General features: G+C 40.0%; 1 protein-coding gene across 6 annotated transcripts in view; it reads right to left on the minus strand.

Moving 5' to 3' along the window:
- Window positions 1–16,026, minus strand: part of LOC128028771 (cell adhesion molecule 2) — a 227,740-nt gene that overhangs the window by 66,889 nt on the left and 144,825 nt on the right. For 5 of the 6 annotated variants that reach the window (XM_052616098.1, XM_052616094.1, XM_052616099.1 and 2 more), the window contains exon 2: window positions 14,043–14,069. The exons of the other annotated variant lie outside the window; for it this stretch is intronic. In XM_052616098.1, coding sequence (XP_052472058.1) covers window positions 14,043–14,069 — 27 coding nt within the window. The remainder of the gene's footprint in view (window positions 1–14,042; window positions 14,070–16,026) is intronic. 6 annotated transcript variants of the gene reach the window in all.

The following is a 16,026-nucleotide window of genomic DNA, read 5'->3' on the forward strand; positions in this document are numbered from 1 at the left end:
TGAAGACCACTGGAGCTTCTCAGCCTAAACTTTCCACCAAACTTTGTACAGTCCTTCAGCTTGTTCTGACAAATTATACATCCTTTATTTTAAAAGGTCGAACTCAAAATAACTTGTACTCACCTACAAGTTGACAAAATTAACTTTTACCAGACATTTTTATAATATATTTTTTAGTCTTTCTCTGCTGTGAAAATGGACCACTAATACAGCTGACTCATCTCTTGAATCTCAAAGACACTGTATAAATGCTTAATGCTTTACAACCTTCAAACTTCAAGGCTTAGTAAAACTTTTCAAATGACTCAATCGTTTCAGACTTGGCTTTGCCAAACCAGCTTTCAAAGGATGCTTTGAAAAACTTTCCAAAATCTTTCAACTCTGTCTCTTAGGAGACATAAAAACAATAGACACAAATGAGACCTACAGTAGAGTACTATATTGTATTGATTTTGCTTTCGCCAGCCTAGGAAGGCAAAATAGTGTAGTGATGGGTACTCATTTCACCAATGACGATATGATTTTTGGATCACGTATCACATGAGCCCATTTCCACTAATTGTTCCGGGGTCTCTAGATTTTGCACATTCACACTGATGACCCCGGATATGTGCATGCTTTCACACACAACCCGTAAAGATCCCGTAACGACATGTGACATCAGGACGTGACGTGTAATGTACGAGTCGAAAACATTAGGCACATAATACTTTCACTGAAGCAAGCGAACGATCTCGGCGTCAGCGCGGAAAGTGAGGAACTAACTGATCTCTGCTTCATTACAGTTTGCACATATTTTTTCGTTGCGAACGTTCATCTTCCTTCAAAACAGCCCGTAAAAGAGTCGCGCGATAACGCGGGTCATCACTTCGATACGGCATTAGATCTGGCTTTTGTTCACACAGCGCTCGTCCCGGATTGAATCTGGCAATGTTACTAGGTCCCCGACCCGGGTTCAATGCAGGAATCAATCCCGGGACGTGGTTGCTTTCACACAGAAGGCGTCCCGGCAATATGATGGGTCCGACGTGCAGTGTGAAAGGACTTTAAGGACCTGAAGAAGGTCCTTAGTCTGGAACATGTAGATGAAATTACCTTGAATTGAAGGTTTTCTTCCCGGAACTTAATCTTGTTGCAAATGTGTGTATGTCTTCTGCCTCTCTGGGCTAGAGACTATAGCTGTTTTGTCTCTCTAGGATGGAGACTCTGGATATTCTGCATCTCTTGTTGTCACAAGATACTGAACACAGGTTATCTTTTTCCTCACAGGCTGGAGGCTCATAAAGTTGTTGTGTCTGTTGCTGCCTCAAAAGCTGGAGACTCAGAACATGAATGTCTCGGTTACAGTCTCCCCTTCAGACTCAGAACGAGTGTATCTGCTATGGCTTCTCCCCTCATAGGACTGAGACTTAGAACTAGATTTAATTTTGTCTTAGTCTTGTGTCAGATGTAACTAAAATTTTTTATCACATTAATTCAATTTATTCTGTTTTAAGTTTCAGTCACTTTTTAGCCGACTAAATGTCTAGTTTTAGTCAGTGGAAACTTACACATTTTTGTCATATTTTTGTCTTATTCTATAATGGTTAAAGTTATATATATATATATTATATATATATATATCTCCTGTGGCTCAATTGGTAGAGCATTACACTATCAAGCTATCAAGGTTGGGGGTTTGATTCTCCGGGAACACATGATAGGTAATAATTGATAGCCTGAATGCACTGTAAGTTGCAAGTTGCTTCGGATGAAGCATCTGCTAAATGCATAAATTTATATATATATATATATATATATATATATATATATATGTACTGTACTATTTTTCTCAATTTTAATTGCAATGATTGTTGTCATTTGGGAAATTAATTTTTACATTTCATTGTAGAAGTTGCTCTTTCACAAGTAAGCACAAATCAATAGAATATCGACTCGTATGCATGGCTTATTTTACCTCATCTATTGTTAGTGTACAGATTTATAATAGGATATCAATTAGAGGCTAAACAAACACCAAAGACTTAAGATATACAATCACCCTGTCTATGCTATAAAAACTGGTGTAACAAAAACCTACTCTCAAATATTATAACACAGAAATTCTTAATAGTACTTCCAATAATTCCAAATTGCATGACTGTTTCTCATTTAACAGGGAAAAGACTTATTGCTGCATGGAGGTTGCGTAAGTAGGCCTAACGTTAAAATCCACAGCCACTACCTAGCTGAATTACACTTTCATTTAAGCAGAATACCTCAAATGGAGAGCGCTGAGCTCCAGATTACTCATACAGTACAATATGTTTGTTTTCAGATCACGGTGCCTCCACAGAGAGAGCATGTGTGAATGGTTGCCAGATCGCATAAAGCAAAAAGCCGGGCAGAGTGACCTTATTATCATCTCGTCATTTTCTCGTTTTCGTCAGGGGTAAAAGTCTGGCCCTCCCTTTTTCCCTGTTGTGTAACTTATTTGCATAGTCCAAACACAAAGTTAGAAAAGTGTCACTAAAATTGTAATGGATTCCTCACTTTCCAAACTACAATCACAATACTTAATACGAGCACATTAAGTCCAAACATGATAGAAAAAGATTGAACTGCCATGTATGCATTCATTTGTCCATTGACAGCCGAGTTAGCAATTCTTTACATGAATTTGTTGGGTTTAAAGATTAGAAATGACTTGGAAATTTATGGGAGCAGAAAGCAGTGGCATTGTCTCCAGACTAGTAAGACCTATAATATTACTGTACAATATACAGGGTCACAGCAGAAGTCTAAGACAGATGCGTCAAGGTATTTCTAGCACATATTTCTCCCAGATCAAAAGACAGCTACTGAAAAACCAAACGTCCGAACAGCTATTATTTTTATTTTTTCCTGTGTGCACTTATGATTGGTGCCTTTAGAATGAAAAGCATGCTTATCAGATCACTTCTCCTTTCACAGTGAGTCTGTGGCTTTAAGCTGGCAGAAGATTAAATGAGAACTAATGCGCGAGGTAATATCATTTTGAATGCTGTGTGATTGGTATGTATGTCAACCTTTGCTGGGCACGAGAAAATTAAAATTCATTACTCGTGAAAGAGCCACCATGCTGAGGTAATGAGAGTGAGGATGAATTAGCTTTCATGCAAGGCTTCATTTCGGTATTAATACATGTGCGCCGGCACACACACATGCAAAACATGATCAAATGGTCTAAATGCACCAAAAAACATCCCAAATTATTGGTTGAGAACTTGCAACGTGATGAAATTACATAAAATATAATCTTGCAATTGCTACTCTTTCTACCGTATAAATATTGCAATACTAGAACATGCATATGTTTTCTACAGAAACACTCTCGTTTTTTTACCTGGCCATTTTTTTTTTTCACTTAAAGTTTTTCTCGATTGGTAACACACAAATCATGAAACAATTCACGATTTTCTCACAACAAAAAACACAGTCTCAAAACTAAACACCAACGTGTGCAAACGTTCAAGTCAAAATCATATCGTTTAGTCAAAAACATGTTCTCTTCTGACTCAAACTTGGGCCTCAGATGATACACAAACCTGCCAAATATACACACTACTTCACTGCCTAGAGAACACTATGAGATTAATTAAAGTTACAAAAACCTCCTTTTGGGAAATAGGAATCCTTTTGCTAGTCAATGACTGTTACAGTACATAAATATATATAGTCCCATAGATCTAACACAAATACAATTTTAACCCTTGTGCTGTGCTGAAAATCCTTTACTTAATTTGCTGTTCCTGGTTAAACATGACTGGCTCTTTATTGCTTGTAAATCTCTCGTTATGCTATATTATCATCAAATCCTGAATTCAGTCGACTTGTTTTCTTTCAGTTCATTGGTTGTAGTCCTAGACCTTATTGATCGGAATGCACCTCGGTATTTGAGTGAGTAAAGCATTATTTTATGATAATTATGGCAACATTCACTGCATAAACTCAGATTAACGATCATTTCAATCTGAAATCAGTTCCAAAAAGAATTACAAAACCTATGCTAACTGAAAAAAAAAAATATAATAATAAATAAACGTTGAAATTGAATACAATATTTGGTAACAATAATGTACAAAATATTTATAAGCAATATTTAAATTTTTTTTATTTTTTTTGTGGAAAGTTGTTATATCCTGTGTGAAAAAAAAGTTTTAGTCCATTGCAAATGCGATAACATTAATAGCATTTTCATGAAAAAATCCTATCAAAATGGATCGAAATGACTAAAACACAACATGAAAAAAGCTATATATATATATATATATATATATATATATATATAATTTTTTTTTCTTATTATTATAATTTTTAAAAGGGTTCATATCACTTTTTATCCAGACTAGATACCTGTCGCTCATTAAAACAGCAGAAGCTCAATTTATTGATGCTGATGAATTTTGTTCTCCAGACAACACTAAAGAAATGAGTGAAAATGTTGTTTTTGGTCAGCTGCCTCCATCCAGTTGTAAAAAGCATCCAATATCTAATAACTAAGAAATACAGTTGAGGATGTTGAGAGACATGCATTATGCATATATTATTCATTTTGTTTATTTTAATATGAGCACAAAACATACACTCTTAAAAATAAAGGTGCTTCAAAAGGATCTTCAAGCGATGCTATAGAAGAAGCAGTTTTGGTTCCACAAAGAACCATTCAGTCAAAGGTTCTTTAAAGAACCATCTCTTTCTTACCTTTTTATATTCTGAAGAACCTTCTTTTGCCACAAAGAACCTTCTGTGAAACAGAAAGGTTCTTCAGATGTTAAAGGATCTTTATGGAATCATTAAGACAAAAACGTTCTTCTAAGGTATCGTGAAGCACCTTTTTTTTAAGAGTGTATCTAAAAACAAAAATGTCTTTTTTCCACCCTTTTGCTTTTCATATGTTTTGCATTCCTGAGTATCATAATGCATTTGTAAAAATCTATTTGGTATGGAAATACTGATATTTTTGACATGCAAAGTCCAAATGTTCACTGAGGAATAGAAGGAGAACATCGGAACTACAGGGACATAGACGACCAAGTTGACAACCTAATTTTTAATCACTGAACATACAGCAACATCACATATTTTAATTAATTGGCTGACCATGAAAGTAACCATGGCCTATTCTTTAAGATGCTTGGGGAGTAAGTATTATAGTGTGGGCTGAAGATGAATATATTTAATTAGGACTGGAGGCCCTTTTGTTGTGGCGGTCTACAATGGGATCGAAGGGTCTAGTCATATCCCTGGAGAAGAAGAGCTGGTGTAATTTTTCAGGCCACTCTTTCACGTACAATGGCAAATTCTTTGTTAAATTGGAAAGCACATGTAGAGCAAATGCTGAGCTGACGGTTTCTCTGGGGACATTCCAGTTTTGAGTCTCCAGCTTTTTTGATGAAGACAGATGCATTAGGGGCTCATTAAAACCTTGCTGTGTCTTTTGCTTCCTACAAAGCAGCCTCATGTTCATTAACAACTCAGGAAGAGGTCTGAACAATACAGAATTACACTTATCCTGTCTTCAATGGAGTTTGAAAGCTGATAGATGGAGAGGAAATGTGAGGAGATATTACGTGGTGACCCAACATAGTATCATAAGTATTTATTGCCAAATCATCACCAAGATGTCCGTAAACTTTTAACATATACATTGTGTAATGAGGGCATACTCCACAGCTGGAGGACCACTATAATATTCTATAACATCAAGTCTATAAGTACATTATGTGCCATGGGATATTCATGTGTGTGTTATATAAATATGACTGATTCTAGGTATGAACTTGCATTGAAGCACTTGAAAGCAATGGATACTGGAACACAATTATGAAAAAAAAAACTCTTCACATATAATCTCATGGTGTCCTTCTGTTCGGTGTCTTTCTCATTATCATAGCCTTTTGAGATTCAATTTAGAAAATCTATAGGTAATTATCATAAGAGCGAAGACTGGATTACTCGTCTATGATTATTGTAGAGTGAATCAATCCCTGTTACTGATTCGTCAAAAACAGGCCTGATTCTTTGCAGCTTTAGAAGAAGATCCACATGCTCAAAATGATAAAGCAATCATGTTTTCTCTGCTCCGACATACATTGTGTCACTTGTGATGCTGTGTCCTAATAATATAGGATAGACAGGACGTTATGGAAAGTGTTTGAAGGTAGACACAAATGTGCACAATTCTCCATGTTACATGAAATAGAATGAATGAATGTTTTCCTAAAAAACTGTTTTGAAAATCAACAACCACACAATTAAGGGGAAAAGTGTACAGTTTTACCAAAATTATAAAAATAGTAAGCTCTCTCTGAACTATCAAAGTTGAACTCGTTTGCTTGTTTTGTCCATGCTCACTAAAAGTGACCATCCATACAGTAATATGAATAGTCATTTAATGGAAATACAGTTAAAAAACTAATGGAATGACTTGAGGGCAGAATTAAAGTTTTGGGGTGTAATGTCACTTTAAAGTATTGTTACACAGCACTGTGTTTCCACATTAGCAGACGGCATTAACATCTGAAGAAATAGCCATTAAAATGTAAAAATTTTCGTCATTTTTTGTGATTATCGCTTATTCTATTCGTAGCATGGCAGAGAGAAAGTGAATTAGTGCTGACTGCATCAGGAGCTAGCGGCTAAAGAATAACCAGGAACTGCTAAAAATTCTGTTTGCTCATGCACTAATAGCCTGAAACTGGCTAGGTGGACAAATCCTGCTTCAATTACTGCTGAGCAACAATATAAGTGTGATGTGGCCCATCCAAACAAACACACACAGACATACACACACATATATACCCCTTTTAATGGAAGGGCTGTGTACTATCCTTCCCACTAAATTATCGCTATGGGGTGCAGGTGGACAGGCATAAGAACAAAGAATGGATTTCCCCTCTCTAGGTTTAAAAGCCTTGAAGTGTTTTTCTCTTCCCTTAAAGAGAGAGTGACACACCAAAATACATCGAGACCAGAGAACAGCTGGGAATGTTAATGGAAAAGCTTAAAACACTTAAAACACAGCAGTATGATATTGTAGCAACAGTCAGGCACTATTGGGATTAAACTTAAAGCTCTTTCACCTGGATCATTTGAAATATGTAAGAAAAACAAACTTGACATACAAAATGGCAGCTTGATCTCATACAACCCTTTTGAAGTCAATATGAAACCAAAATTGCCCAATTAATTTTCTTAAAACTTAAGTTATTGTGTGCGATTCATCACTGTATGTTATTCGTCAGAAGAAAAGTCTTTGGAATAGGTAAACAACTTTATTTACTTGCTCCATTTCTAAAATAACTTTTGTTGGTTAACATCACCTAGACCAAGAATGTACAATCCTTATGATAGAGGTTCAGCATTTTGATGTTGAGCCAAGCGGGTATAAAAAAAAATGATGTTAACCAATAGCCAAAAGGTTATTTAGGCTATTTTGCAGGTACTATTAACAAATCTTTAAAACATCTTGCCACAAGATAATGCAGTAATTAAGTGCTTGTTTACGTAAAAAGGTAATGGCAATATTAACAAATAACAATACATTTGTTGAAGAACGATTGCTGTTAGATGTTCCTTGGTCAACTCTCCCTTTGACAGCCATCACATCTCTGTAACTGAGTACAGCTGAATTTGCATCACAAGCAGGCCAAATCTCCCATGTCGCTTCAAATTGCCAAATCTCACCCAAAATGTATGACTTCTGGATGCCTTTTTGCAAAAAATTTAGTATCTCAAATAATTTAAAATATTTTCTCAAAGATCCTTTTGCACAAATCACTGCTTCAGTTTGGTGTGGCATGGAGGCGATCAGCCTGTGGCACTGCTGAGGCATTATTGAATCCCATGTTGCTTTGATAGCGGCCTTCAGCTCCTCTGTATTGTTTGCCAGACGTTACTTATCTTCCTCTGCACAATACCCCATCTATTCTCTGGAAGGCTTAGGTCAGGGGAGTTGGCTGGCCAATCGAGCACAGTAATATCATAGTTAGTAAACCACTTGGAAGTGGTTTTGGCACTGTGGGCAGGTGCTAAAATCCTGCTGCAAAAGGATATCAGCATCTCCATAAAGCTTGTCAGCAGATGGAAGCATAAAGTGCTCCAAAATCTCCTGGCAGATGGCTTTGGACTTGATAAAACACAATGGACCAACACCAGCAGACATCACGGCACCTCAAATTAACACTGACTTAGGAAACTTCACACTGGACTGTTGATGTTGTGCCTCTCCAGTCTTCCTCCAGACTCCAGACCTTAATTTCCAAATGAAAGGCTAAATTTACTTACATCTGAAAAGAGAACTTTGGACCACTGAGCAACAGTCCAGATCTTTTTCTCCTTACCCCAGGTGAAATGCTTCTGATGTTTTTTTTTTTTTTCCTCTGGTTCAGGAATGTCATGCTGTCTGGTCTCTGTTTCCCTGGGTGTCCACTAGTGGTCTCACTTCCCCATAGGCACCTCACCGTAGGCACTACAATTCCCACAAAGCCTTCCTTGTCCCTGCATCACAGTAATTGCACTCCTGTTAATTGCACCAGGTGCCTTAACGTATTAGTCATTATCCTCCTTATATTTACCAGTCTTTTCCTGTTTGTCTTCATGGAGTCCTTTCCTTCTGTTACCCAGTTTTCTCGTCTTCCGAGTTCCTTGTCTTCAGAGTTCCTGTTCCCTTTCCTGTTCCTTCTTTGTTTGTTTGTTTGTTTGGATTGATTTCTGGTTTTGACCCGGCTTGTTTGATTCTGATTTGGATTACCCTTAATAAACCACACTGCGATTGGATCTCTAGTCTCCTGTATTTCCCTGGGTCTCCGATCGTCACAGTAGGACTCAATCAATGTCGAGATCCAGCGGTGTGGGACTTCATTCCCGTTCCCCAGTCAGTATGGTGGAGCAGAGGGCTAAATATTTAAGATTAACCACCCTCCGCCAAGAGGGCAATGAGGTTGCAAAAATGTTCTGGTCCCTAGCTAAGGGGATGGGATATAATGATGGGGCCCTAAAGGACTATTTCAATACCGGGCTGGATGACCCGGTTCCTCAAATTGAGATGGAGCAGTTGGACGCTTTTACCTTCTGGGAGTTTATATTCTACTTACGACATCGAGCTCCGTGGAATACCCCAGCCACAACTGTCTCTTCGGTGGGATGGCCGATTCCAGCCCCGCGTCACGATGCAAGATGGCCGCCAGCCCAGCGCCAGAGCACAAGATGGCTGCCAGCCCAGCACCACTGCCCAAGATGGCCGACAGCCCAGCGCCAGAGCACAAGATGGCTGCCAGCCCAGCACCACTGCCCAAGATGGCCGCCGGCCTAGCGCCACTGCCTAAGATGACCGCCAGCCCAGTGCCACAGCACAAGGTGGTCGCCAGCCCAGCGCCACGATGCAAGATGGCCGCCAGCCCAGCGCCACAGCACAAGGTGGTCGCCAGCCCAGCGCCACGATGCAAGATGGCCGCCAGCCCAGCACCACAGCACTAAGTGGTCGCCAGTCCAGCACCACAACCCAAGATGGCTGCCGGTCCAGAGTCATAGCACAAGATGGCTGCTTGTCCAGCACCTCCGCACAGGATGACAGCCACTGTTGACCTTCCAGAGTCGAGTCAGGTTCCCGTTGACCCTCCAGAGTCGAGTCAGGTTCCCGTTGACCCTCCAGAGTCGAGTCAGGTTCCCGTTGACCCTCCAGAGTCGAGTCCGGTTCCCTTTGACCCTCCAGAGTCGAGTCAGGTGCTCGTGGACCCTCCAGAGTCGAGTTAGGTACTCGTGGACCATCCAGGGTCGAGTCAGGTGCTCGGTGACCCTCCAGAGTCGAGTCAGGTGCTCGGTGACCCTCCAGAGTCGAGTCAGGTGCTCGGTGATCCTCCAGAGTCGAGTCAGGTGCTCGTTGACCTTCCAGAGTCAGGACTAGTCACCGTTGACCTTCCAGAGTCAGGGCTAGTCACCGTTTACCTTCCAGAGTCAGGGCTAGTCACCATTGACCTTCTAGAGTTGAGTCAGGTCACCGTTGACCTTCCAGAGTCTAGTCAGGTCACGGTTGACCTACCAGAGTCGAGTCAGGTCACCGTTGACACTCCAGAGTCGAGTCAGGGCAAGTTACCATTGACACTCCGGAGTCAAGTCAAGTCACCGTTGACACTCCAGAGTCAAGTCAAGTCACCAGGTGATATTCATGGACAAAGGCAAGTCACCGATGATCTTCATGGACAAAATCCGGTCACCAGTGTTCTTCATGGGCAAAGGCAAGTCACCATTGATCTTCATGAACAAATGCAAGTCATCAATGATCTTCATGAGCAGAGTCAAGTCAGCATTGATCTTCTTGAATCCAGTCTAAACACCACGGAATTACCAGAGTCTCTCCTCATCTCGGCTGAACTACCAGAGCCTCTCCTCGTCTCTGTTGAACTTCCAGAGCCTCGTCACGTCTCAGATGAACTCTCTGAATGCTCGACTGATCCTGTCGTGGCCACGGAGGCCACCCTTAACTTGTTCATGTTCTCTGTTTCAGACTTACCTAACCAGACTTGCTCTCCCGTGTCATTGACAGAGGTGGTGGTCTTCTGCGCTGCCAGGGTGGGCTTCTGTCCCGACCGCACGGATGTAGTGGTCTTCTGCGCCGCCCTGGTGGGCTTCTGTCTCGTCCGCACGGATGTGGTGGTCTTCTGCGCCGCCCTGGTGGGCTTCTGTCTCGACTGCAGGGCTCCAATTTCCACCTTGCTCCTCTCTGGATTCCTGCCCTGTTGGTTCAGCCCTGGGGACTGAACGTTAGGTCCTTCCTGGACTTGTGTTTTGTTGTTGTTTTGTTTTTGTTTTTGCTCCTCTTCTCTCTGTTTCCCTCTATGGACCTGGCCCTCCGTCCCTCCCCTTGATCCTCCGCCGGTCCACCTCCCTCCTGGGCTCCTTGTTTTTGTGTTTGCACTTCCTGTCTCTGTTTTCCCCATTTTACCTGATCCTCTTGTCTCTGTTTCCCAATTTTTACCTGGCCCTCCGTCCCTCCCCCTGGTCCTCCGCTGCTCCACCTCCTTCCTGATCTCTGTGTCCCTTGGTCTCTTCTTGGTTTCGGGTGGAGCATCTGGTAGCTGCTCCATGGAGGAGGGGGTAATGTCACGCTGTCTGGTCCCTGTTTCCCTGGGTGGTCTCACTTCCCCATAGGCACCTCACCGTAGGCAGTACAATTCCCACAAAGCCTTGTCCCTGCATCACAGTAATTGCACTCCTGTTAATTGCACCAGGTGCCTTCACTTATTAGTCATTATCCTCCCTATATTTACCAGTCTTTTCCTGTTTGTCTTCATGGAGTCCTTTCCTTCCATTACCCAGCTTTCTCGTCTTCCGAGTTTCTCGTCTTCAGTGTTCCTGTTTCTGTTCTGTGGCGAGTTGGGCGAGGCCGAGAGGCGTGGGAACGAGGAGTGAGGCCAGGTGTAGTGATTGGAGATGAGCTGCACCTACACCCCACCGCCAGTATCGAGTCCCACTTAGGAGATGGAAGGATATAAAACTGGAGCGACAATAGTGAAGGACGAGAGAGGACCAGGCCTGGGCCATTATTTTATGTTTTGCTTTTTATTTATGCGCACCAGTCGTCCGTGAGGGGCTGGTGCGCTGTTTTGTGTTTATTTTTGTCATTAAAGTTAATTTTGATTGTGCGCCGGTTCCCGCCTTCTTCTTCCTGATGAGTATGGAGTTTTAATATCGTTACATTTTCCCTTTACTGTTCCTTCTTTGTTTGGATTGATTTCTGGTTTTGACCCCGGCTTGTTTGATTCTAATTTGGATAACCCTTAATAAACCACACTGCGATTGGATCACTAGTCTCCAGTATTTCCCTGTGTCTCTGATCATCACAAGGAGTGGCTTGGTTCTAGGAATGTGACAGCTGTGGCCCTTTTCCTGAAGACATTTGAGCGTGATGACTCTTGATGTGCTGACTTCAGTCCACTCCTTGTGAAGCTCTCCCAAGTTCTTGAATATGTTTTTTTCCTTACAATTTTCTTAAGGCTGTGGTCATCCCTGTTGCTTGTGCCCCTTTTCCTACAATTTTTCCTTCCAGTCATCTTTCTATGAATATATTTTGATACAGCACTCTGTGAACAGCCAGGCCTTTCAGAAATGACCTTCTGTGTCTAACCCTGCTTGTGGACGGTGTTAATGATTGTCTTCTGGACAACTGTCAAGTCAGTAGTCTTTCCCATAATTGTGGTTGCGTGTTCTAAACTATGCCAAGCTGTACCCAGTATTTATACTCAAAATTAATCAAGCTAATAATAAACAAACTAGATCTGGAATATTTTAATTTTCCAAGTTACTGATTTTTTTCCATCCAAGCTATAGGTTGTAACCATCAGTATTAAAACATACAAAAAAACCTCTTGAAATATTTCAGTTTGTGTGCAATGAATCTAGAATATGAGAAAGTTTGCTTTTTTAATTAAATGACAAAAAATAAAGACCTTCTTCATGATATTGAATGTTTTAGATGCACCTGTAAGTGAGTTTTTGAGTTTTAGAGTCAACTTTAGAGACTCATCTGGAGGAACTGTGTAGTACCATTCTGCCTATGCATTGCTTTAGTAACAAACTGATAAAAAGTTTATTGTAACTGCAATTGCTTTTTGTTATCAGTGCATCTAAGTCTATTTCCCTTTCAGGAACTTGAGCTGCATGGAAACGTTTTGAGACGCAATGTCTCATTCCCCCGGGGAATCATGGTTACATACGTAACCTAGGGACGTTTATCATACACTGTATTCTCTCAGCTACCTCTCCTGATAATTGATAGAAACATTTCTTTGGTGGAAAATACATTTACTACAATTTTAATTCTTGATGTTGTGGCCTTGGTCCACAGGAGAACTCTCGAGATCAAATAAACACTGCATTGGTCTGTATCTAGCATTGTATTATGACCCAACACCAGGAATAGATATCTCAAATCTCCAGTCTACTTTGGTGCACCTCAGAAAAAAATCCTGGATTAGAATATGTGAGTTACTGTAGGTATGGACCTCGATTTTCTAGTCATAATTTGCTAACAACTTCATGTTAATGGTCTAGGTTATTAAATACTATGAATGCTTCAAAGCTCTTTTAACGCTAAAGACTTAATTGCCTTGTTTGGCACCCAATTCACTAGATAAATTATGAAAATCAATTATCAACACCAGCACTACCATAAAATGAAAGCGAAATGTAATTTGTATTGATTTTTAGTGTTAGCCTGCGGACGACACAGCAGACTACCTCAATCTGGAAAACGATTTAGATATCTGAATCAGTCCTTAAAAAGGTACATTTGACTCCACCGGATAGCTGGATATATGCTCTTCTCCATCATTGGATCTTCATTGGATGAATAACTGCTGTCATGATCTATACGAAATATATACAAACTCTCTTTTAAATCTCACTTTGCCTCCTACTTTCTGTGGGTGGAAACGTTAATAGCTTTAAGCAAACAGCACTGAGTTTTGAGAATAAAGTGCCTTCTATAATAAGAATAATTTACAGACCTTTATTGAAAGGAGGCATGTTTGCACTGAAGGAAATCATAATAACTTTATTTAAATATGCAGCAGCATTATTACAGTGCATTTAGCACCTGGTTAAACTGTATTGTGGATGTCTTGTGAATAAGACATAGTTTTTTTAGCTAACTGAAAAATTCTAAACTGGCCATATGTTTAGAGAATTTAACCTACCCAAGACAAAACTTTTCCACCTAAGCCGTACAACGCATCAGCAATGGTGGTCATAACCTGTATGTCCAACAATGGCATCTTTCTCCTAACCATATTGGCACAAGTTTGCTGTAAACCCAGGAAGCCTGTAGAGCGGATTCAGCTCATAATGGATATTCCTAGGCCCAATTTATCAAAGGTTCCGGGTTTGCTTTATCACAGACAGAGACAATGTAAATGCATCCAAAGCTCCTATGGGAGATAAGAGGGAGCTGAACGCCACATTGTTTATTGGGAGTTGTGTTCAACATAAATCATCCAGCTGCAAAGACGGAGATGGTAACTTACCTTTCACTTTGTTTTTCGTTGCCGCCTCTGAGATCATGAAATGGAGAGGAGAGATGGAGGAACAGGGATGAATGGGAAAAAAAGAGAGAGAAACAGAGTGATTAAACAAGCCTTAAAGCAAGAAATCCTCAGCATGTACTCCTAGATGTCTTCCAATTAAAAAGTGACAGTTTGCCCCAAAAAAGAAAGCCATCATAGACGCCATCAACAAATGGAAGCTGAGGCTTTCAAGCTTCTAGGCCAGAGGTGTCAAACTCAGTTCCTGGAAGGCCGGAGCCCTGCAGAGTTTAGATGCAACCCTAATTAAACACACCTGATCCAACTAATTAAGTCCTTCAGGCTTACTTTAAAACTACATGCTTTGGGTGTTGGAGCAGGGTTGGAGCAAAACTCTGCAGATCTTCGGTCCTCCAGGAGTTTGACACTTTTGTTCTTGGCCGATGTAAAAGCACCATAAAGTATCTTAAAAGTAGTATATGTGACTTATCAACTTGATTCCAATTCTTACAGTAAATGATTAAAGTAGTTTTCCCCTAAAAATGTTGACTTCTATACTAATTTTCATATAGTCATGTTTATAAGAGTTCATGAGAGAAGCAGAGTTTTTAATTTTGTGAAATGTTACTTTTGTTTCAGATCTTTTCAACAAATCTGAATGATTTGTTCATGAATCTGTCTGATCTGATTATTTAATTCAACTGATTAAGCCTTCATTGAGTCTCATTGAATAAAAATTCAGGTTTGCTACTGCTAACAGCTCACTGGATGGGAAGAAATCAGTGATTATGGACATTTTCTCAAAATAAAGCCATAGTGCGTTTTGTAATATATGAGTTTGAGCTTTGAACCCAGTTGCCATTCACTGTAACTGCAGGGAAAAGGGCGACTAGAACTTTGTGTTCCACAGAGTCCTACAAACATCACAAGGAAGAATAATGAGTTTTAGGTAAAACTCTCTCATTAATGCCTAGTAAGTTAACAGATGAAATACTACTACTTGTCTTTGTTCAGAGTTTAAAGTTTGCTCATGTTTGAATGCATAAGCTTAATACTTTCATTATGCCTGACCTTCTGCTTTGCAAGCCACCTGCCATAAACATCGCCTTGATGAGGAGCGAATCGGACATATTTTATAGCATGCGCCATCTGTATAAACTTCTTTATAGACCCAGCTGGATAATAATCATATGCAACCTTTCATTGTCAATATGCATATGGAACATCCATGATGAGGTGAGACAAAGAGCTGAGATGACACTGCAACCATTTTTGTTGCACGATGGAAAATGGCAGTAAAAACTCCCATAAATGCATTTGCGGTGCTCGAGTTCAAATGTAATACATTCAAAGCGATGAATAATTTACAGGGAACACTTTATCTGACAACTTTTCTGACTTTGACAGCACATAGGGTGAAAAGTTCACAATATTTGGATGTGTGAAGTCTGAAACAGAAGATAGCACAAATATGCACTGTAAATAGATTCTGCGTAATCTGAAGAATGTTTAACAGTTGTTTAGTAAAGACAACAATGGGAAGACTCTGTCTAAGCGAGTCAAACTCAACTTTGCCTTTATAAAATATGCACATTTAGAATAATTTTTATTTCTCACAAGTTCCTTTCCACATTAAAATCTGAAACAATTTAGTAAAGGTCTCCAATTAACCTCCATTTAATCTCATGTCTAGCAGAAACAATTGAGATTTTACAAGATCACATTTGTGATATTTATCTGCACACAATGATCTTAGCAACATCAGATTAAATTGAGGGCAAACATTACACTGGTTTTTGCAATAACCCTTAAGCCCCTTGAAGCTACTGAAATTATTTTCCTATTTATTAAAATATGTTATGTGACATTAGAGGGAGTGTACTTGAGTCCTCTCATGTATTTGTATGAAAGCAATTTTAAGATACTGAGTGGACATACAATACAGAGTGTCCATGATATAAAAGTGGAAAAATCGTTTGTTAAATAC

The sequence above is a fragment of the Carassius gibelio genome, chromosome A15 (assembly GCF_023724105.1).
Source record: "Carassius gibelio isolate Cgi1373 ecotype wild population from Czech Republic chromosome A15, carGib1.2-hapl.c, whole genome shotgun sequence".
NCBI lineage: Eukaryota > Metazoa > Chordata > Actinopteri > Cypriniformes > Cyprinidae > Carassius > Carassius gibelio.